At 40.2% G+C, this 22,745-nt stretch overlaps 2 protein-coding genes across 7 annotated transcripts in view; both read right to left on the minus strand.

The window, feature by feature from the left end:
• Positions 1-43: 43 nt before the first annotated feature.
• Positions 44-5,349, minus strand: jagn1a (jagunal homolog 1a). The gene is made up of 3 exons (XM_054786079.1): positions 5,244-5,349; positions 4,521-4,640; positions 44-1,329 (listed from the first exon to the last, which is right to left on the minus strand). Exons 2-3 carry the CDS (start codon positions 4,607-4,609, stop codon positions 867-869), a joined length of 552 nt encoding a protein of 183 aa, XP_054642054.1. The 5' UTR covers positions 4,610-4,640; positions 5,244-5,349; the 3' UTR covers positions 44-866.
• Positions 5,350-5,944: 595 nt separating this feature from the next.
• col8a1a (collagen, type VIII, alpha 1a) overlaps positions 5,945-22,745 on the minus strand; it is a 50,514-nt gene continuing 33,713 nt past the window's right edge. For 4 of the 6 annotated variants that reach the window (XM_054786356.1, XM_054786358.1, XM_054786355.1 and 1 more), the window contains 2 exons: positions 9,767-10,073; positions 5,945-9,683 (listed from right to left, as the gene is read on the minus strand). In XM_054786356.1, coding sequence (XP_054642331.1) covers positions 7,747-9,683; positions 9,767-10,064 — 2,235 coding nt within the window. In that variant the 5' untranslated portion in view covers positions 10,065-10,073 and the 3' untranslated portion in view covers positions 5,945-7,746. Of the gene's footprint in view, positions 9,684-9,766; positions 10,074-20,275; positions 20,869-22,745 lie in introns of those variants that run through there. The other 2 variants (XM_054786359.1, XM_054786352.1) reach the window with 2 other exon arrangements.

The following is a 22,745-nucleotide window of genomic DNA, read 5'->3' on the forward strand; positions in this document are numbered from 1 at the left end:
ATAGCCAATGGCCAACTAAGATAATGCCCACATCAAACCAGATCAATCGAAGGCAGACGTTTTATATCCTTTATTTATATTGTCAACATGCATTTCAACACAGGGATTTACCTGAAAATACATGTAAAAACAGGGAATTATTGTGTTTTATTTATACAATAACTCACAGGGATGAAAACAAGTGTAGTATTAATTAAAAGATGCAAAGTTTTAAAGGAGAGTTTTAAATAAAAGCAACAATAAATACAGAAAATTCAGAGCTATTCAACTAACTTGGCCTGAGGTGCACATTTTCTGAAAGCTAAATACTCATTACTGTGTTATTCTTTTTCTGTATATTATATGTCAACAGTAACATTTTTACCTCACCAAATGAATATACTGTAGTTATAAAGTCATATATCAAAACAGAAGCAGTATGTTTACAGCTGTCAAGATCCTCCATACAACAGAGCACTCTGCTGTTTTTAGGAACAAACTGAAAAAAATCCCCACGAGTCAGCTAATCACAGGAGACAGGAGAGCTCTGCTGTTTTTAAGGACCTACTGTGACAGGAGTGATCTGCTGCTTTTAACAATTACTGCAAGCACGTTTTATCTATCGTTAGGTATAAAGTTGTTGAAAAGATTAAATGCTAATGCTAATATCATTTAAAAAAAATGATATGACATTTTTGTGATACTTCTATGAGCAGGATCGTTTTGGGAACTCAGGGTGAAAAGTGTAACTTTAAGAGGCTTCAAGGGCTTTTATGATGGCAACAGTTTGAACCTGAAACTAATTACTTCCAACAGGAAAAATCAACAGAGAAGTTCTGTAGTACATGAAAATAAAAATATACAGTATAAAACATTTCCTTCCACCATCATTTCTTCTTCTTCTCTTGCGTGGCATTGAACCACGAGTCTAGCAGCTTCTTCATGTAATACAGCTGCCACGCGTGCACTTGGATGGCTACCACCATGATCAGATACATGACTGTCACGGCGGAGAAGCCGAAAATGAAGCGGTAGGCTTTGCCATGGCGGTACAGCTGCTGCGCCACAGGGAACATCTCCATGCCGCCATAGATCAGCGGCGCCACCGAGAAGAGCCCTGCACTGATCATGGACAACACCAGGTAGCTGATGTTGCTCTTGGGGAGGGACAGGCTGCTGCAGAGCAAGGGGACCATGCTGAGCAGGTAAGGGTACTCCCACTGGTACGGCATGGAGACGATGTCGTGTGGCACCAGTTGGAAGTGACTCACAACCACTTGGGCGGCCACCAGCAGCCAGACCAGGAGGTGGACCACATTCAAGCGTTGGACCTCGGACTTCAAGGAAGCACTGCAAGTATCGAGAAAGGCACGTCGTTTATAGTTAATAAGCACAGCACTTCCTCAAATAGTGGCCACACTTCCTTTTTTAACCCTAAAGAGCTGGTGCGTCAAACTCGTGCCATGGAGGGCCGAGACCCTGCATGTTTTCTTTCCAGCCAGTCACTAAAGCAGGAGATTTTAAGGATCAACCCCTTCAATTTGAGGGAAGGAGCTCCTCAATTAAAATCACCTGCTGGAGGAACTTGTTTCAGAGAAAACCTGCAGTGCCTCGGCCCTCCATGGCACGTGTTTGACACGTGCCATGGAGCCTAAGTTCCCAAAGTGGGGTACGCCAATTGCCAAAGGGGTTACGTGAATAAAAATTAAAAACAATTAGCGCCTAACAATCACAATTACGAGTGCGCCTGACTGCCTCACAGCGTAGAGCGCACAGTCAGAGCAGAAAGAAGGAAGAGTAGAGGAAGAAGGAAAGGACAGCATGAAGTTCTTCATTGCTCTGTGTGACTTAAATGAACAAGCAAGTATTATGTTGTGCATTAAGAGTGTTTAATCTTGAAGATTTCATTTATATTGGCGTTCCAATCCCCTCACTGTGAAAGCCTGCCAATGTACGTGCATATCAGGATGAGAGAGTGGGGATTCCCCTGAAAATGAGGCTTTATCGCTGGTTGTATGTATTTTTGTACTGGATTCTGCTTTATCATGTTTCTTCAACTTTCCCGTTCAATTTGTTATCAAAAGAATATGCAGACTTAAATTATAGTGATTGTGGGTGGACACAAGTAAAGCTTCAAAGTTCAACCCATTCAAACGGAAGGATCCCAACATCCGGCTGAAATAAAAGATATGTAGGGCAAATACTTATCAATATATCAGTGCTCATGTAAAACTTTCATCAAAATGTGACCATGCAAAATACACATTTTTGAACCAAAATGATTTACTTACTATAAAATGAATCATGTTCAATATTTCAAGTTCATGAAGATTTAAAAAAACTCTTATGTTTTGTAAGTGTGCAAGAGTAGGAAGTAAACGGCTTCAAGTCAAATGTCTGAAGGGGTTTGCGACTGGGACAAGTTTGGGAACCACTGCTACAGAGGATTTAGTCATACATTTGACCCTGACGACAGCTTCCAACTGTTGAAAAACATATAAATAACATAACATATATAATAAATAACATATACAGTAGTAGCTCGCATAACATAAACCTCCTTTTACATAAATTCCACTGAACATAAAGAATTTATGTAAAGTTTTTGCTTCGTATTACAGAAGAAATTCCATATAACAAAGCGTCAAGTCAGTGCAAGTCTCTTTTTTTTTTCAATCAACTTTATTAATGCCTCAAATCGGTGCAAGTTCAGACTAACCCTTGGTGACGCCTTCTGACGCATCACGCTCTCATTGGCTGATTTTCGAGGCACCGCCTCCACTCTCATCTCATTGGCTGATTATCGGGGCACCGCCTAAGCTCTCATCTCATTGGCTGAGTTATACAGCACGTACGTGAGTTTGTGAGAGACAGGCTTGTCCCTCCAAACTCCTTCATCTTTGTAGTCCCCCTGAAACTAACTTAAGCAATTAAGTTAAGTTACAAATTAAAATTTTGCACACAGCATTATCGTGTAGTGCGTGTGCGTTTGTCTGTGAGACCAGCTGACTCTTAGACTCTTTGAGTCGCGTTTCGACTCAGGCTAGTCCTCCTCCTCCTTCCTGCCTCCACCTGCACTCCTGATCAAGACATCTCGTGAACGGTAAGATTGTTTTTGTTTTTCAGTTTTATTCATTTACAGTAATCTTATTTATTACCTTATTTTATATTGGAATGTTACTCTACTATGTTTATGCTAACATTTTCTTATATTTTCCCACCATATTTGGTGGACTTGAATATTTTGAAGTGCCAAAGGGGTGAGTTTGGGAAGATCTTGGAACGGATTAGGCTATTTACATGTATTTTACGCTTCGTATAACACAAAATCCCTATAACTTTAAGGTTCTCGAAACGGTTTATTTACGTTGTAGGGGCGTCTACTGAATTAATGTTTTTTTCGCTGTAAATGTGTCAGTCTTTTAAAGCAACTTCAGCCAGGTCCCACTGTTTTCTTTTTTTTATCTGAACTCTCTCCCCCCAAAAAAATAACTTCCACAAAATACACTTCAAGGCATTTTTGATATTTTGAAACTTTGCTGCATGATTTGAATAGGGCAAATATAAAAAAAAAACTGAAAGCAAGTAGTCCAAACTAAAATGTTAACATTAGGAGTGCATTAGTTTATGTTAGATAAATGTGGAATTCATGGTTTTCAATGGAACATTTTTTGGGGCGTGAAGAACAAAGGTGTCGATTGTAGCAATGCCATCTTAAGACAGTTCAGGTTATTTAAAGAACAGTCATCATTCAAAAATGTTTTAAAAATTCATATCCTCAGGCTAAGTTTGAGGACAAGCTGCATAGAAGATAGATGGATGGAGGGTAAGTTTGACCTATATTCAATCAACACAGAAAATAAAACACTTGAAAATAAAAAAAACATGACACACAATGTCCCCAAGCTCTCTTTGATGGAGTTTTTGGGAAGCTGACATTTTTTGTCATTAGGGTCCAATGTGCGTGTGAATTTTAAGGATGGGGAGAAAGAAAAAATGCAATGGCTAACATAGAATAATTTATCATTTTACATATATTTCTTATATATATATTGATATATATATCCATCCATTTTCTATACCGCTTCTCCTCATTAGGGTCGCGGGGGCATGCTGGAGCCTATCCTAGCTGACAGGCGGGGTACACCCTGCCAGCCAATCGCAGGGCACATATAGACAAACAACCATTCACACTCACATTCATACCTATGGACAATTTAGAGTCACCAATTAACCTCACCTGCATGTTTTTGGAATGTGGGAGGAAGCCGGAGTACCCACACGCACACGGGGAGAACATGCAAACTCCACACAGAAATGCCCAAGGGAGAATTGAACCCAGGTCTTCCTGATCTCCAGGCTGTTACTGTGTTGGCCAACGTGCTAACCACTAGACCACCGTGCAGCCCTACATATACATATACAGTATTAAAATGTAATAGTTGTTATTTCAAGAAAAATGACCAGTTATGATTCAATAATATTATAAGAATGCACAAATAAGTGTGGTAAATTTAAGGTGTTTTTTGAAAATGACTTGCCTCATTTGGTAATGTGGAGCCACCTTCTCTCTGGTTTTAAAATCACTCCCATTGGTGGCAGCAGCTTTGTGGCCGACACGTGACGTCATGTTGCGATCAAGCCTACTGACGTCCAAAAAACTGCAATTACAGGATGAAAACTGGAGATACTTCAACACACATATTTAGGACATAACACGCATTACCGCCCTCCCATAAAGTTATCTGCCCCAACATCACATTCACATTGTAAACACAATATTTTTTTATTTGACTACTACACCGCACATTGAAAGCACAATACAAGTCTTGCTACTGACATTAACTACCGAAACATTACAACTCCCTTCTGTCCTCACAGTGGCTCAGTGACGTGCGGTCAAGGGAAGTATTTTATCATAATAGAAGACATTTGACCATTTGTTACTGTTACTGTTTATTGTCCCTCCGGACAACGAAACGGGATCGCGCCTGCAAACCAAAAATGGGGCAGGTGCAAACAAAAAGAGATTCCATAATTATAACTGAGCACAAACAAGTGGCAAAATGTTAAATAAATGAAAAACAGGAAATCGACTGCCTGTGCTGACAGGGCTAGCTATCTATTGCTAGCATAAACCACATGCAGCAACTTATCAAATGGTCCAATTCGAACCAAACAAGTAAAAGACTGTTTTTAAATGCATGACACAATTGAGCAACAAAAGAATGTGATATTGTCAAATATTTCTCGAAGCTGCTTACCGTAAGTTAGTCGCTTGAAATTGTACCGCTAGCGAAACAAAAGATATGATGCCGAATCAATGGGAGGCAAAAACAACAGTGCGCATGCGCCGGTCCTTTGTCGGCAACATCAGCATCTGTTCCAGAATGGGCGTGTCCAGCCGTAACTATGGTGACTGGTGAGTAAGTCAACTTATTATCAATACAGATCAAGTATTAACTAAATTGTATCTGAAATCTTTAAAACTGATCAAGACCAAAAATGCACTACAGTAATTATATACCCAATGTGTAACTCTATCTTGTGAAAAGGCTTAACCTTATTCTCATTGTTACCCGTCATTTATATTCACTTTCCTTTCCTTGGCTGCTCCTGTGTTGATATGTTTTATACTTGATTGCACTGCATCATTTTTATTAACATTGGAGAAAATAAGTCAATGAGAATATATAATAAAATACTAGCATTTACATATACTTTATAACCTCACTATTAATGTTACACGTCATCAATAATTAATAATTTAGTGGCAACCACGGTAATAAACGTCATCAAAAGTGAGCATCATCTTTATGAAGACGGAATTGTTGATAAAGTTGTCATATTAGTGTTTCATCTTCAAATAAGTACTTCAGTCATATTTTTAATAACATTTTTATTTAAAAAACAGCATAGACAGTACATATTAAACATTAATACATTAACTCTCAGGTTACACTGACAACATTAGCACCATACTTGAAAGGAGAAATACATTTCTATTTTCCTTTAAAGGTTTTTTCCCTACTTGACAATGATAATGTAGGCGATCGCCGGACAAAATAATAAATTACTGACAATATTTGATGCAATGTTAAACAAGCACACAGCCGACATTTCAACATTTTTGATCCAAATTGTGTTGAACTTTGTTTATTTCTCCTATTTCACTGTTATTACAACTTCAGATTTGCAATAATATAAATACAAAAAATACACATATATCTGGTAAAAAAAAAAAAAAAATACTGTGAAAGGGTTTAAAAATAAAATAATGAGTGACTTTTTTGTGTGACTTCCCTTATCATCTAAACAAGTCTTCTTTTGTACACATTCACAACAAGCACCATTTTCCTTTTCTTCACGTGTCACTCCTATTCATCAAATCCAACCAATTGCTTCATAAAAGATTGTGCAGTGTGCATTATAAAATACAATTGTCATTTATTTATTTATCATATGTCTTTGGTATGTTATTTTGCTTTTTTTTCTCACCAAATGTGTTAAGAACCCCAAGTATAGAAGAAGGCATAAGCAAAACAAAAATAATTTGACATTATACTCTGCAAATGTTACTCATAGATGTAAAGGCCTGATAAATACATATGCTTATATTTATATAGAAATGTGTCACAATGCTGGAGTTGACGCCTCAATGGCTTAATTGATGAAGGCCAAAACTATGTATAATTTACATGTGTGATGATGGTCTAATTCAATTACGTTTTTTGGCTGCACTTCACATTTTTTGCCACATTGGGTAGCTGCCACTTTTTTCTTTTTCTTTTGTTCCATCTTCCTTGCATACACTTTACCTTCACGTCGTCATATTGAAATTTACAAACAAATTGCACTCATCTGGCTTTCCTGGAATGACATCAACAATAAGGCTGTGTTCACACTTGTGGTTCAGTACTCTCGTCCAGACCAAAAATAATAATCATTTTTAGAAAGATCTTTGGTCGGCACGTTGGTGTTTGCTGAGTGTTCACCCTGGTATTTTGTTCACGGCTGTGCAGTAAACAACATGTGCATAAAGTAAGGACTTGATTGGATAGTTTTTGTGACACGTTACATAGCATAACTATAATATTCCAAACCAAAATGGCGTCCGCTCGGTTGATTACGCAGGTTATGTTTATATTCTGCTACACTGTGTTTACCAGCCTAGATTTCACCAAAAGTTTCTAAAGTATACTTTTAAAGAGCGCCGTTGTCACACACAGAGGGAGAGCGCAGCGCAGAGAGACCGCACTTTCAATGCATTTTCTCTTACGTACATATTTGTCATTTCTGCATGCTTTTTGCTGTCATGTCAACACTGATCCGTGTTTTGGTGCACACATTTGAGCCTAAGTGAATCGAACAGCGTAAGGGTTCAGTTGCAAGTGGACCGAGACTCTTCCACAGACTGTTCGGTGCAAACCAGGGTGATCGCATTCCCACTTGGCCAAACAGACCGTACGAGCACAGCAAATGCACCAGAGTTCATTTTAATCAAACCAAACACAACAAGTGTGAATGCACCCTAAACCATTCAGGTGTTCTCTGACGTCTTTCTTTCATACATTATCTAAAATTGCACATGGGCTTAGCTGCTCTGTGGTATCATATGTGTTGTACATACAGAGCATTATATCTCGTTGGTCAAACTGTCCTCAGATTGTTGACTTTCATCTTGAAAGTCCCCTTGGTAATTTATGATCATATTTCAGGTCACACAAAAAAGCGTCCCCCCTCCCCTATTTGACAAAATGTCCTTCCTTACAGGGGATAGAGCAGATAGCCAGAAAAGGACGAGTGCACGTACTGCCCAGCATAAAGTCCTGCGGCCTGGTCTGAGGGCAGCTGAATGTACACAGTGTCTCCTGGCTGCAAAGGTAAGACTGCACTTCCGGATGCTTGGTCTAGGTAGCCCTTTTTGTACTCATCATAAGTATACATGACTGGCTCATTGTTCCTCATCAAGGCCACCCACACATTGGCTCCTTTGCAATGGACGTGGTAGGCAAAGTAATAAATGCCGGGCATTTCACAGGTAAAAATTCCTGTTTGGGGGTCGTAGTTTTGTCGACCGTTGTACAAAGGCTTCTCAAAGACCACCGGAGTGTCCACAGGGGGGAATGGAGTGGTTGCTATAGCGGTGAATGCTGGCATCTCCAGCCCGCTGGCTCCCATGACCTCTGCACCATTTCCTCCATATTTGCCCTTTTTCTCATAGCCACCAGCCTTAGCACCATCCAGTCCAGGACCCATCTGAGAGAGCACGCCTGCCAGGTCTGGAGACACACCAGGCTCTCCTGGTGGGCCTGGGGGTCCAGGAGGGCCAGGTGGACCACTCTTTCCTTGCGGTCCTGACGACCCGTCTTTCCCCGGAGGTCCAACAGGACCAGGAACACCTGGAAAGCCTTCACCTGCAATGCCGGGTGGACCAGGAAGACCTCCATCTCCTTTTGGCCCTGGTAAACCAGGTGGCCCAATTGGGCCTGCAACACCATCCATACCGGGGATTCCCTTAGGACCTTGAGGTCCCATTTCACCAGGTAATCCACCTTGTCCTTTAGGCCCAGGAACTCCTGCGGGTCCAGGCAGACCAGGAAGACCTTTGTGACCGTTGTCTCCTTTGGCGCCATTTGGTCCTGGTGGACCTCTTGGCCCTGGCTCTCCGCTTTCTCCAGGCAAACCATCGGTCCCAGGTAATCCAGGAGCACCAGGGTTACCTTGGATTCCATCAGTCCCTTTTGGGCCTCCTTCTCCACATTCTCCTTTTGGACCTGGTAAGCCTACACCTCCTGCGGGCCCTTTGGGTCCTGGAGGGCCTAGCTGTCCATTTGGTCCAGGGGCTCCGGTCATACCAGGCAATCCTGGATGGCCTTTATCTCCCTTTGGTCCTAGCAGTCCTGGTGGCCCGCTCATACCTTTATCACCCTTTGGTCCTTGGAGGCCTGGTTTACCAAAGCCAGGTAGTCCTGGCTTTCCTGGTAAACCAGGTGGTCCTGGATGGCCTTTTGCACCTGGCACGCCTGGCTGTCCTGGAAGACCATTCTGACCTGGTTTTCCTTGGCCAGGAAGACCTGGCGGGCCAGGTGGTCCTCCCTCACCTGGTGGCCCAGAATGTCCTTTTAGTCCTGGATGTCCTTTATCTCCTGGAGGTCCTTGTGGACCTGGCATTCCATTCAAACCTGGTTTTCCAAAACCAGGTAGCCCTCTTGGTCCAGCAGGGCCTGGGGCTCCCGGCAGACCCTTGTGACCCGGCTGTCCTGGCTGTCCTATTCCTTTATCGCCCTTTGGTCCTTGTAATCCTGGAAGTCCTGGCAGTCCTTTGTGTCCTGGCTCTCCTTTGGGGCCCGGTTGCCCTGGCAACCCCTGTCCACCCGGTTTACCTATTCCAGGTAGCCCAGGTGGTCCTGGTGGACCCTGACGTCCTGGTTGTCCAGATGGCCCAAGTTCACCCCTGGGGCCCATTTCTCCTTGTGGCCCACCCTCACCGACTCCTCCTGGTCTCCCTTGTGGTCCCGGCAACCCTGGTTTACCTATTCCAGGCACTCCTGGAAGGCCGGGAGGTCCTGGTAGCCCTGCGGGTCCTGGTTGACCATTTCCTTGAGGACCAGGAGGACCTGGAGGTCCTTCTGGTCCGGGTGGCCCAATTGGACCTGGCTCTCCATGGGGAATTCCCTCAGCACCACTTGGGATTGTCTGACCTGTGAGCAAAGACATCACAACATGAACAGTGAATGATACACGGCAAACCACCTATACCGGGGAACAGTCGACAATGTCTTACCTTTGTCTTGTCCACCATTATATCCACCCCCTTTGCGGGCCTTTTCTTTGCCCTTAAGCATGGGCATCTGGGGGAGTTCCTTCCTGTAATGGGGATACTGCATGTAGGGTACATCTTTGCCAAGGTACTGCTGTTGAGGGTAGCCTTCATTGCCCATGCCCATGTGTTGGAGATGTTGCATCTGCTGCTGGTACGCTTGAGCGTGCTGCTTGTGTCCATAGTACGCCCCGTCGCTCAAATACGCAAGGACTATGAGTTGGTACAAGGCCAGGAGGAGGGTAGGCCGAAAGGACAGCATGGCCAAGGCCTATAATAGGAGGAGATAAGATACTTTGACAACAAATCTTTGCAATTCTTTTCAGTTGCACTATAAAAATCAATTTAAAGCCAATGAAATAACTAAATTAAATAAGAATGAATGAATACAAATGTCAACATATTTATTCAATTGTCCATCAATTAATTAAATTGTGAAATCTAATCCTAAAATAAGTATGTTGATTTATTACTTGATTTATTTTATGGCATTTTAAATTATTTCATGACATTTATATTTATGGTGTGGCATTGACTGATTTATGTATGCATGATCATTCGAATAATAATTGAATAAGTCGTATTTATTTAATGGCGTTATTTATTTTGTGACCTTTTTAATAGAACTCGAGTAATGCTCAATATTGTCTTTTTACCGTTATCTGGTATTTTTATTAATATTGTCCAGTACTTAGTTTTCGATACTGACAGCTCTTCTGTCAACATAATATCAGGTCACATGTCGCGTAATGAATGGCTAAGCACAACTAAGTGCTTGAGTATCTTGAAAAGCGCTATATACAGTAAACCCAATCCATTATTATTATTACTTTATGCTTCTGTGATGTACTGATGTACTGTACTGTGATGCGACTCAATTCGTTTCACGAATAAACACTGTTTGTGCAAAATAAGACAAGTCCTACAATATGCAACACAAGTGATAAAAAAAGTGCCATCCAGTAATCCCTCGTTTATCGTGGTTAATTGGTTCCAGACATGACTGCAATGAATGAATTTCCATGAAGTAGGATCCCTTATTTATAAATCATATATTTTTGCAGTTAGATCATAGAATACCTGTTCACAACCTTCTACATACAGTTTTAATATTGTTAGAGCCCTCTAGACACGCGATAACACACCTACAGTCATATTACCCAATATAGTAGATATACTGTAGAAGAGAACATAAGCCATTGAAGACAAATGACATCGAGGATTCAGAGTTGAGTTGTAGAGTAGCTGGAGTGCGGCCACAACAGTACCCCGTGTTACTATGATGATGATGATGATGATTATTATTGTGCCTGTTGTGAGATCATTCAAGATCCTCTGTCAAGATTGCTTAATATGCAGATTTCTGGACTAATAGACATAGTCAACCACAAAACAGCAGTCATTTATTAATACATTTTTGAAAGCGTGAGGGTTGAGTGTATTTATTTCAAGGTTTTTATCGCAACAAAAGTCATAAAAAAATCACGACCAATTGAAGAAAGACACCTTACTTCCCTCTCGCATAACCATAGCCAGAACTGAAGCTGTTTTTGACACTTATTTTGTTAGATGCCGTTTGACAGGATGTACCGCGCAGCATTTCTATTGTGAAGGCCAAATGTGTGCTGTACTGTCTTTGGGCCCTTGACAGCGGTGTGGTGTGACTGTGAGACGAAGCAAGTGATGCCAACTTGTCCACTTTGTCGCAAAATCTGGTAACTTTCCATATTTTCTCAGCGACTAGCGGCAAATCTGGCAACTTTTCCTGCCGTCGTTGGATAGTTTTCTGGTATTTGGAGACCTAAAAGTCAGATAACGTATTCTTCTGCAGTTTCTCGTCCCATTGAGCAGCAGCGGGTGCTGCTGAGAGGTTTGCCCCTCCCCAAAGCAGTCACAAGCAGTCATCTCCCATGGCACGCTGAGAGCTCTAGGCATCCAAAGTGCAAATGAATCACGCACGCGCCAGGCGCGATGCCACTGGAGTGGATCTAAAAAGTAAATGGAATTATTACGCTGTCTAGACTTTGACAGGCGCTGGCTGCGATAAAATATCAAAGTTATTTTATTTTGACGAAGTGATGGCCAATTTTAAACGGACAAAGCAAGAATCAAGTTTATTTGTAGTTTGAAGCGTTATTGTGCTGTTTTTAGTCACTTTCTTTCTCTCCTACGAGGTTATGCTTTTTCCCTACAGCGTCTGTGAAATCATATGCAAATAATCCGATGACATCATCTCGCGACTTTTCTTACTGAGGAGTTGGCAACAGTGGAGGAAGCTTCGACCTAATAAAAAGTGCTTCCTGTGACTCTGAACTCTGTATATTTGCACATTTCCTCGCCGACAAAACCCACAATGTCGACGAAACATACTGCACCCAAAAGGCAGAGGAATCCAGCCATCACACAAAAAGACTTCTGGACATGCTGAAGGAAGGCAGAAGTTTAGGGCGCAGTTACGCAATACTGTAAGTTAGTCTTCAAGAGCAATATGTTTTAATGAGGATACAAAAACGCTATAGCCGAACGGCGCCAAGACGAGGCACGGTCAGAGGAGTGAAATATGCGTGAGTCACTTAATAATTTCTTGTGTCCAAACTAGTAGGTTGATCATTAAAATTTAAACAAAATGTGAACTTTGAGAGTGTTTAAACATGAGAGAAATGTGAGAAAATGACAATGTCTGAGAAAAGTGTATAAAGTCTATGTTGAGGGGTTTTATAGCCTTAAAACATATATAATAATTGTAAAAATATTACGTTGGCTACTTTGCGTATTTCACTTATTGCGGGCTATTTTGGGAACCTATCCCCCGCAATAAATGAGGGAACACTGTATTTACAATTGTTATGTTTGAGAACAGTTTTGTTTGGTTTTGGCAGGAAGCAGCTGATTGGCCCCGCCCTTTCTGGAGCCTATAAATGGGTGCAGGTGTGCTCTGCTCGCTCTGCCTGTGCTGCCTTCGTCTGCGGCAGGCTCGTGTCCACCAGGGCCACTCAGCTGCTGCATGCTGGCTGCTGGCATAACGCTGAGCAGTAGCCTGGCTTTCTTTTTCTTCCGTTAGGTTTTAGTTCTTGTTTGTCCTGGTGTGACCAGCTGTCCTGTTTTGGGTTTTGGTTGCATTTAGGGTTTTAGTTGTGTTTTTTCTTGTTTAGGGGTAGTGGTATGTGACAGGACGACGACCCTGTACAGGGTTGGCTTGTTCACCTCACCCACCTTTTGTTTGTTTGGAACAGGACTTTGTCTTTGGGCACAGGAGGGGGTTTTCATTTCTTTGTTTTAGTTTATTTATCAATAAACTGTGGTGACTTGATTTTCCCGCCTCCTGTGTCCTATTTAAATGTTAAGTTCCCCTAGGTCGTAACAACAATCCAAAGGCAAAACTTGGAAATAACTCCACGACGTTAACATGCTAACTGAGCTAGCAAGCTTGTTGCAGTGTGGCACATGTCATCACTCACGTGCTGATGTCATTATTGGTAGAAAAGCTGATGATATGAACTGCTATCGGCATAATATCGGCCAATAACATTGGACATCCCTACTTTTTCATGATTGCTTTTTTTATTGTGTAATGGTATTTTTTATGATATGTTTTTATTTCATGATGCTGCAATACATTTAAAAATGGCATGGATTAAAGTGATCGGTCAAATTCACCCGCCAAGGAATTGGTGGGCTGCATCAAAGAATTAATATCAGATTCACCGTCTTAGAATTACTGTACTTTACAGTGTGATTGATTGAAGCAAAATGTTAGGATTTTAGGCGGCCGTCCCGAAAAGGGAGACATCTAAACTTTTCATGGCTCCTTCCAAAGATTCTGCATACTTTCATCTTAGAATCATCCTTAAACTCCCCCTACCCCCTCGGGTCAAGGAAGGGGGGGGCTCTTTGATATCTCCTTTTGGCCTGGGTCACCATGGCAACACATCCTGTCCTGGCTCCATTGATGCTTTTCTGCTCGTAAATACCACCGAGCCACCCTAGTGCGACGTTGACTTTATGTGTGATTGTGTGCGACACTTTAAAGACGACCATCGACACTTGTATCCTATGCTACAATATAATAGTGATACCACAGTTAGCATACAGGAATATAGTGATAAATAATCAATACATTCAATTTATAAAGTGGATGTGTGTGCTAGGGCGTGTGTATTTAGCATGGTAATAAATAACTAGTTTCTCTTTTCATATACTGCACGGCAATGACAGAATTGATGCTGTAAGAGCAGTATGGCAAACTGCTCAGCCAGCATTAATATTGCTCATGAGTTCATTGGAAACAACAGTACAGCAAATGCTGTGTAGCGCTATCAACATTTTAAAGTGCATGCAGTGGTAGATAAAGCTGCTCGATGCTGACCAGTCGTGATACTTCAAACGCAGCTACTGTCATCTTGTGGATGCAACTATTTACTAATCCGGCACAGTGTGGACGCAGATTTTTTTCAAAGCGCCCAAAAAAAAAAAGCCCAGGAACGCAGTCGTCGGAAAAGAACTCGTTCATAACCCGACAAGCACCTGTACCAATGTTTTTAACTAGAAACCCAAACTGTTATTTGCTTTTGCAGACTATGCTGGCAACTACAGCAAACAGAAACAGAAAGTAGGCCTATTAATATTAGCATTAAAATGGCTTTTTAGGCGTTGTTGTCTTAGAGTAGATGAACATTGCCAATGTGTTTGTATTGTTTTCATTGCATTACTAAATACTAGGAGTGCTCTGGTTTTATGTTGCCGATTCCAATACCGATCACCCATGAGTGAGCTCAGCCAATACCGATACCGATCACATGGGTGAACTGTTAACTTTGTGTAATTGGCATTGAAAGGCGTCAATTGGCATAGGACGATCACAGACTTCCACAGAAATAAGCCCACACTGATGGGTGGCCCATCGAAAGAAGCATCCCTACTAAATATCTATTTGTAGACCTCGCTCCCAGCAACTATCGGAGACGGGGCGTTAATTGAATAGAGGCTTAATTGGATGGTCTTTACCAATGTGTCTGTGTTATCTTTACTGCAGTACTGAAGACATATCTTACTGTCAACTGGTGGTTTGACCAGGTTTGAATGTCCATGGGTGAAAACATGCTGCACTTATTTTCTCATGGCGGTGCAAACATGTTGGTTTGGTGCCAAAACACGAGTGCCCCTTCCAGCTGTTGGCTTTGTGCCAAAGCATGATGGACGTCTTCCTACATGTACTACAACCATGATGTAACCCTGCAACTTTTCTACAATGTTTTTCTGACATAGTGAGTTCTTGGCACCATGAATAAGACTCCACGGTGTATGAATGGTCCACCTCAGGTGTTCAGTCATCCCTAGTACCGCCTCCTATTTCCATCTTCTCCTCAGCTCCCGCCAAGCTTTGACCTCTGTCCCATTCAACTTTTATTCAAGACACGTTTGCCGTAGCTTTTCGGAATTTCTGACCACATCCGGCCCTCTTTGGATCTCTGGCCTTTTCTCAGTGGACTGGTGATTTTGACAGGAGCTTGCTACTGTCTCCCTCCCACAGATGAGAGCCGGCCTTTGAAGGGAACCGACCTCGTTGTTGTTATGGCGACGCAAGTCAGACATGCCAAAGCGTCTCGAGGAATGTGATTGAGTTTCGCGAAGAAGACAAGAGAACTGTTTGAAGCTGTTGCCAGCTTCATTATCAATGACGTGAAACTACCATATTTGCACGCAGAGGGTGTGCAAGAGTTGCATGGTGCACAGCATCAAATGCGCTGGAGAGCTACATATGGCCCATGGGCTACGCGTTCCTCAACCCCAATTTACATGAACTCAGGCTTTAATTTAACATGTCACCTTTGGATGATAATCGCAGTTCGAATATCGCTGGCGATTTTTCAAAAAGTAATTAATTAATAAATGATTGCTATTTCGTGGTTGACTATGGGCTATTATTAGTGAAAAAATATTGAAAGACAAGTTATATGTAGTGTTCTGGTCACTAGGTGTCAGTAATGTTACACTGATGAGACTTGGCATTACATTAAATTACCTTCACACTGCATGGCATGTCCGACATGATAGAGTGAAAAAAAAGTTCCGTGTGGAAGTGGTACGTTTTTGGCTTCTTACTTTGTCCTTCTCCCCCACTCCGGTTGAAACACTTTCTTAAGTTTAGAATAAGTAAATTGGAGAGGCTAACGAGTAGCTTGCTGTCTTGTATGTACTTGCAGTGATCCCGTAGCCAGGGACTTGTGATGTAAACAAAGAATAATAGGAGTGTGACTATAGGGGTGTTATGTCATGTCTACAGGGCTCTAACAATTACTGACACTTTGATCACGTCCTGTTTGGAACATGCTTAACACAATCAGCAACATCGTGTTTACACATGCACAATTTAACATGTCTGAAAAGAAGCGGAAAGAAGCAGAGCTTATTTAACCCTACCTCTTCTGCATGTACTACTAATTGTTGATTGATTCTTCACTTCCTGCATGTTTTTGGAAGATGCTTGTCAAGTTACATTAAGGACAGTGACGTGTGATCAGGGGTAGCAGGTGAGGCAGAGCCTTACTTGTCATGATAAAAAAACAAACAAATAATAACATAAAATAAATATTAATATTTGTCCACTGAACTGTAGTATCAATGCATTTTCTGTGTTATTCTAATTGTTTTTAAAATGTTCTTAACTACAAATCGCTGACTTTGCACATTTCCTGATCAAACACATGTCAGGAACCTGAGATGAGGCCACCGGGAAAATCATTTCTCGGCTTAGTGCGCAAAGCCCTCCTGCTGTCTCAGCGCCCACTGAGTGGGATCACGGCGCCTGCCAGTTTCTGTTTGTCAGCATGTTGCCATTAATATTATGTTGCAGAAACATTTATTATATGCCGTGACTTTCTACAGCCTGTATGATGTCTTTAATATTAGTGGGACATCATTGTTCTTGCTAGTCGAACAATAACATACACAGAAATGTCATACGGGAGGCACCTGCGGTATCAATGCATCCTGAAGGGGTCAGTCAATTGCCGTCCTTGTGCAGAGCAAAAGCCTTTTTTTTAACTTTATTGAAATACACAAACAGTAGTGCTGGCTAGAGCTAGATTTACAAAAAGTCATGTTCTCCTGAATGAATATGACAATTATGGTTTATTCCTACCTATTGTTCACTTCCTGTGTCTAACATGTACTTACAATTTTCTTAAGGGGAAAAAAGAATGAGTCATTTTTAAAGTTTGTAGATAACTTATTCAATAATAGAATACATAAAGACAAGTCAAAATTGACAGAATATATGAGCTTAACTGAACAATAAAATGAATAAAGAAGAAAACTAATGCCATGATTTTCCTCTGTGAGTGAACATGATGGCAAAAACAATATTTATTGAGTGTTTATGTAAAATGTCATAGAAATATTTAAATACCATATAAATGTAATAATGTGGAACATTTTGTGACTGATGTGATTGATAGATGACTTAAGTGTGCCAACAGCTCACCGTGTAGCGTGTATGAATAGGTGTTTTTAAAAAGGATGGAAATATTCTGACAACAACAAAAAAAAAACGGTGCGACCAAACAACGACTGCCTGTTTGCTTGTCACATAGCAACACACCCGGTTGTCATGGAAACCGCGAGGAAACACCTTGTGACTTTACCTGCCTTACTTTTCCGTATTGACACATAGGTGTTGCCTCCCAAGCCACTCATTCATCTGCCCCACGTAACGCTAACCAGCAATTTCCACAATTTTATTTGTTATTTGAGGAAACGAGAGCGAGCATAAAGAAAGTTTGTTAACGCACAATAGTCATCCATTCAAGAGGGGACAGAGACGTGAGGTCACATGTGTACGGAGGGCATGGCGTGAGCAGTTTGTCACGTTTGTGGCATTTACAGTCTCACTTTATGACTTCACGTGCGCCCCTCGTTTGTGCCGTTATGGGTGTTTTCTTTTGCTCAACTTCAGGTTGTGCTACTTGTATATGGAATAGCAAGTGTGTGGGATTGATGGAGGAAAGCAGGAGAAGCACGTGACTTCCCCCAGCCAATGGGACAGGCAGTTACAGTAATAAATAATTATATGAAAATACACATTCAAATAATCAGTTTCACTTTCAGAAACCATGTGACGTCGCACAGCCTGTCAGTGACAAAAGGTGAAAAAAAACCCCTCCTAAAATTGTATTTTAAAAATATATTAAAAATGACTAAGAATTTTTAATGTGCATATTTTTAAAAACGAAAAAAATTTAATATGTTGAAAGTAATTTTTAATTTTTTAATTTTTGCAATAAATTAAAAATATATAAACAAAAAGTACAAGTATAAAGTATAAAAAATAATAATATCATATAATATAATAACTTTGAAGAAAAATACATAAAAATGTACATAAGAAAAGTGATATCAATTGAAAAAAAATTCCTAGAATAATATTATTTTAATATATACTTTATTATACTTTATTATTTAATATATATAATTATTATATAAATACCATGTATTATTATTATTATATTTAAAATGTATATACACTTTGTATTTATTTAATAAATAAAATAGATGCAAATGGGTTATTTATTATTATGTATTATTTATTATATTTGAAAAAGTATACTAAAATGATACTGCATAACTATTACAAATGAGAAAAAGTACAACCCAGCAAATGTAACTTTTTACAGCCATGTGACATCTTGCAGCCAATACAGGCGTTGATATTATAGTGAAATATGTAATTAATGTGTATATATTCCAAATAATCAAATATATTGAAATGAAAGTATGTTATAGCCATACTGTATCGTATGGCGACACTACTGTACTGTATAATGTACATTTTAGGGATGCTCGTTTTAAAAGCTTCCCAAGTATTTTAATGAGTGCCCTATCTATAAAGACAAGAGTGACTATATAAGTCAGAATTGGGAATTCATCAGTCTGGTGTTCAGCATCTCCATATTATTAGGTACTCATGAAAATCCAATGGGATCCAAGAAGAGATCGGTATGATACATTGTGATTCTTTTTCCTCCAAAACACTTGCTTGTCACGCCTACAATACAAAAAAATCCCCCAAAAAACATATCTTCTGCGTGCTGATACTCCTCATTCCTCCACAATCCGTCTATCATCTGTCTCCAGTCTGTCAGATGGAGACAACCCTTTTTTTGCTGTCTGCCTGCTTTCCTCTGCTCTCTGTGTGAACAGAGCGGCGTCTGTTCAACAACCATCTTCACTCTCTGCCTCTATTCTGTCTTCTGTTTGCTCACTGACCCCTCCACCTTCTTTGGAGACATCCCAGTTCACCGACCTGAAGACACCTGACGTCCTCACAGTGGAGGCACGGCCAAACATTAAACACACAGCAGCACAACGTGCACAAAGGGACTGGTTACTCCCGCACAATCTGCATTCTAAAGTGGTGAAAGGAGCTCATCCTCGCATTTGTCTATAATGTGGACCAGCCAAGATGTCCCCTCAAAAACACTTGTCCCATAATAAAGACGGGGTGTCTCACAAAGATATAAAAACAAGAGCTCTCCTTCTCAAGTGGTTGGAAGAAGCTCATCCTTGCGTTTTTTCATGCGGACCAGCCAAAAATGTCCTTACAAAGACAAATGTCCTCACATTGACTTGACATTAAAGGTGGGATGTCAAGAGCTGTGCCGCACAAGGAAAATAGCTCATCCTGGCATGTTTGTTACATTTTCTCATAAAAACTCTCCTCACATTAAGCGACAAACGTAAAAAGCTGTGCCACACTAAGATAGAAAGTCAAGAGCACACACACACAACGCAGTCTAACAGGGTGAAATGACCTCATCCTAGCATCGTACTTTGACGTGGGTCAAACAAAATGCCCTTACAAAGACAAATGTCCACATGCCAAAAGTCACCGCAACAACAGAAAGACAAGAACAAAAACACACTTCCACAGCTGTGCATCCTAATGACCCAGTGTGTTTACCTCCGCCCCTCTTCTTGACACAGCCATAATAACTTTTGGGGCCTTTTTGTTCTGTTGTCACCCTTGTCCCCTGGGCCCTTGGACAACTTTGCAGAATAATGCATGCATAAACGCTGTTTACGCACACACACACACATGCACGCACACTCATAGAAGCGTGCATTCAAAAGGCTTTCTGTTGCACACAGTTATATTAATTGGAGTGACTGGAGATACAATGGAAACTTGGTTAATGGATGCCCTGGTTAGTGCATTTTTTGGTTTACATCAAAAACTTGCACAAATGTTTTGGTTGTCGTACATTATAGCATGCGTCTTGTCACGTTATTAATACACTGCATGAGTCAACTGTGTTTGTAACGTATCTTTACAAAACGTGCCTGTTAGCATGCTCCCCACATGGAAACCCAAACCGGTATTCATTGTCCCTTCGTCACACTTAAATGTTTCAGAACATCAAACAAAGTTAAATATTAGACAATGAGAACACAACTGAACACAGAATGAACACTGACCTTAACTGAGGCAAATGAGGCCTGTTCTTTGGATGTTGTTGTGGGGTCTTTTGTGACCTCTTGGATGAGCCATCGCTGTGCTCTTGGGGTAATTTTGGTTGGACAGCCACTCCTGGGAAGGTCCACCACTGTTCCATTTGTGGATAATGGTTTTCCCTGTGGTTTGCTGGAGATGACTGCTTTAGAAATGGCTTTACAACCTTTTGCAGACTGATAGATCTCAATTAATCTCAGTTATGTTTTAACAGGGGGGGGCAATCACTTTTTCACACAGGGCCATGTAGGTTTGGATTTTTTTCTCCCTTAATAATAAGAAGTTTCATTTAAAAACTGCATTTTGTGTTCAGTTGTGTTGTCGTTGACTAATATTTAAATTTGTTTGCTGATCTGAAACACAAATGTGACAAACATACAAAAAATAAGAAATCAGGAAAGGGGTAAACACTTTTTCACACCACAAGTCCCTGCTTTTCTTATTGATCTGGGCTGAAAAATAAATGGAGCCAAAGAAAGCAATACTTTGATGAAGAAGGTGAAAAACACTATTGAATTTGAGAAATAATAGCAAAACACACAAGTAATGTCCATGTGAGTGTCTCTTCTTCTCCCTCACTGCTCGTCATCGCCGTCTTTGTCAACAAAGGTCTTCAAACAAGATAAAAATGATGATAAATGTTCATTTAGCCCTTTCATTTGCCATTTGTATGCATTTTAAATTGTCTTCTGGATGTAAAACTATACTAAAAGTGTTTTATGTTAACATTTTTGCATGTCCGGATTGCCGGTAATTGGATTTGCTTAATTGGATTTCTTATGGGAAAAAACTGATTCAGTTAGAGTATGTTTTGAGTTTTGTCGGACCTTCTGGAACGGATTAATGACACTAAACAAGGATCCAAAGTACCTGGTTTTTTTTTTGTTTTTTTTAAAGGAAAACAATAAAATCTCACAAAAATTGACATGATGCAATCTAACATTTACCATGTCGGCGGTAAAAATATCCAAAATGTGGCAATAGTCAAGGGTTTGTCAATGTGTGGTTGCGGGCCGCTGAAAAAGTAAATTTTTAATTAAAAAAAAAAATCCTACATAATTACATAGAAAAATATTCATTTTTTTCATTAGAAAATGTATCTAAAATGCTCTTGGTTTGAATAAATAAATAATTGACATAAATAATAATAATAAAATCATGTTTTTTTTTCTAATATACTGTATATTTTTGGGGATTAGAAAAAAATACATTTTTTTTCCCTTTCAATAAAAAAAAAATCACAAAATTAGAGATACTGTATCTCCAGTTTTTAAAGAGTAAAGAGTAAAATCCTACAGAAAATATTAAGAAAACTATTTATTTTTAGTAGTAAACTTCTTTTTTGTTCATTAAAAAAATCCAAGAGATAATGGAGATAATGTATCTGCAATTTTTTTTTTTTAATTATGCACTAACATGTTTATATTTTTTTTAATCTTTAAAAACTCTTGGTTTGAACCCCCAAAAAAACCAATATTTTAAAGCAAAAAAAACAAACAAACTGGAGATACGTTTTGTTTTCATGGACAGCAACAAAATCTCATAAAACTAGACCAATAGAATCTGACATGACTATGTCATGCAGACAGTGAAAATATCCAAAATGTGCCAATAGATGATTTTCATTGGTCTAGTTTCCCAAAATGTGGCTTGGGGCCACTGGTGCTTCATAAGAAACCCACAACTAGCGGTCCATGTGTATTTTAGATCTGGAGTTTTCATTTGGGATCTGACCTCATGTTTCCTCTGGATTTTAGGTCAAACTCTGCAGCGCTGTTTAATTAGGCATGCGTACCAACAACAAAATACCGGTGCCAACGTAGACAGTAGTAATCTGACCGAAAAACTAAGTAGCTAACGGTGGCGGTAACGGTATGTCACTTGAGTAACTATTGATTTAGTGAACTGAGTGAAAATGAGGTATGGTAAATCGCACACACGTTTCTCTATCACTGTCCACACCAGCAGTGCTACACTTCCTCTTTATCCACCAATCACACTCACGAAGAGGTGCATTTATGAGCACCAGAATTCCGAACATCAACATACGACACAAGCAGGTCTCTACACTAACTTCATTTTGCTCAATTAATACACAACTCCTGCTTGCGGGATTAACTAGCAAACATCGTTGTGACGGTAGTCTAACGTTGCCACAGTTTTTGATCAATTAATGCCCCAATTGTGCGGAATGTATGCGATGTGCTGTAAAATCTTCACATATATTTTGCACACAAAATATTTTGTTTAAATAACTATGTTCAGCTTGCATTCAAATACAAAGGCATTGTTTTTGGACAAGATGTAGTGTATGTGTTTTTCTTTTTTTAAGACTGGTTCGGGCACCGTTTAAACACCAGCAGAGTTTCAAAAGAACCGATTTGGCACCAGTATCGGATAATATGTCAACAATACCCAACCATACTGTTCAAGTTC

Source organism: Dunckerocampus dactyliophorus, chromosome 9 (assembly GCF_027744805.1).
Source record: "Dunckerocampus dactyliophorus isolate RoL2022-P2 chromosome 9, RoL_Ddac_1.1, whole genome shotgun sequence".
NCBI classification, from domain to species: domain Eukaryota; kingdom Metazoa; phylum Chordata; class Actinopteri; order Syngnathiformes; family Syngnathidae; genus Dunckerocampus; species Dunckerocampus dactyliophorus.

Coding starts and splice junctions, on each gene's coding strand:
- jagn1a (XM_054786079.1), bottom strand. CDS start 4,609: ATGACGTCACGTGTCGGCCACAAAGCTGCTGCCACCAATGGGAGTGAT. Junction 1,330..4,520: donor GCTCCACATTACCAAATGAG/GCAAGTCATTTT, acceptor CGATACTTGCAG/TGCTTCCTTGAAGTCCGAGG.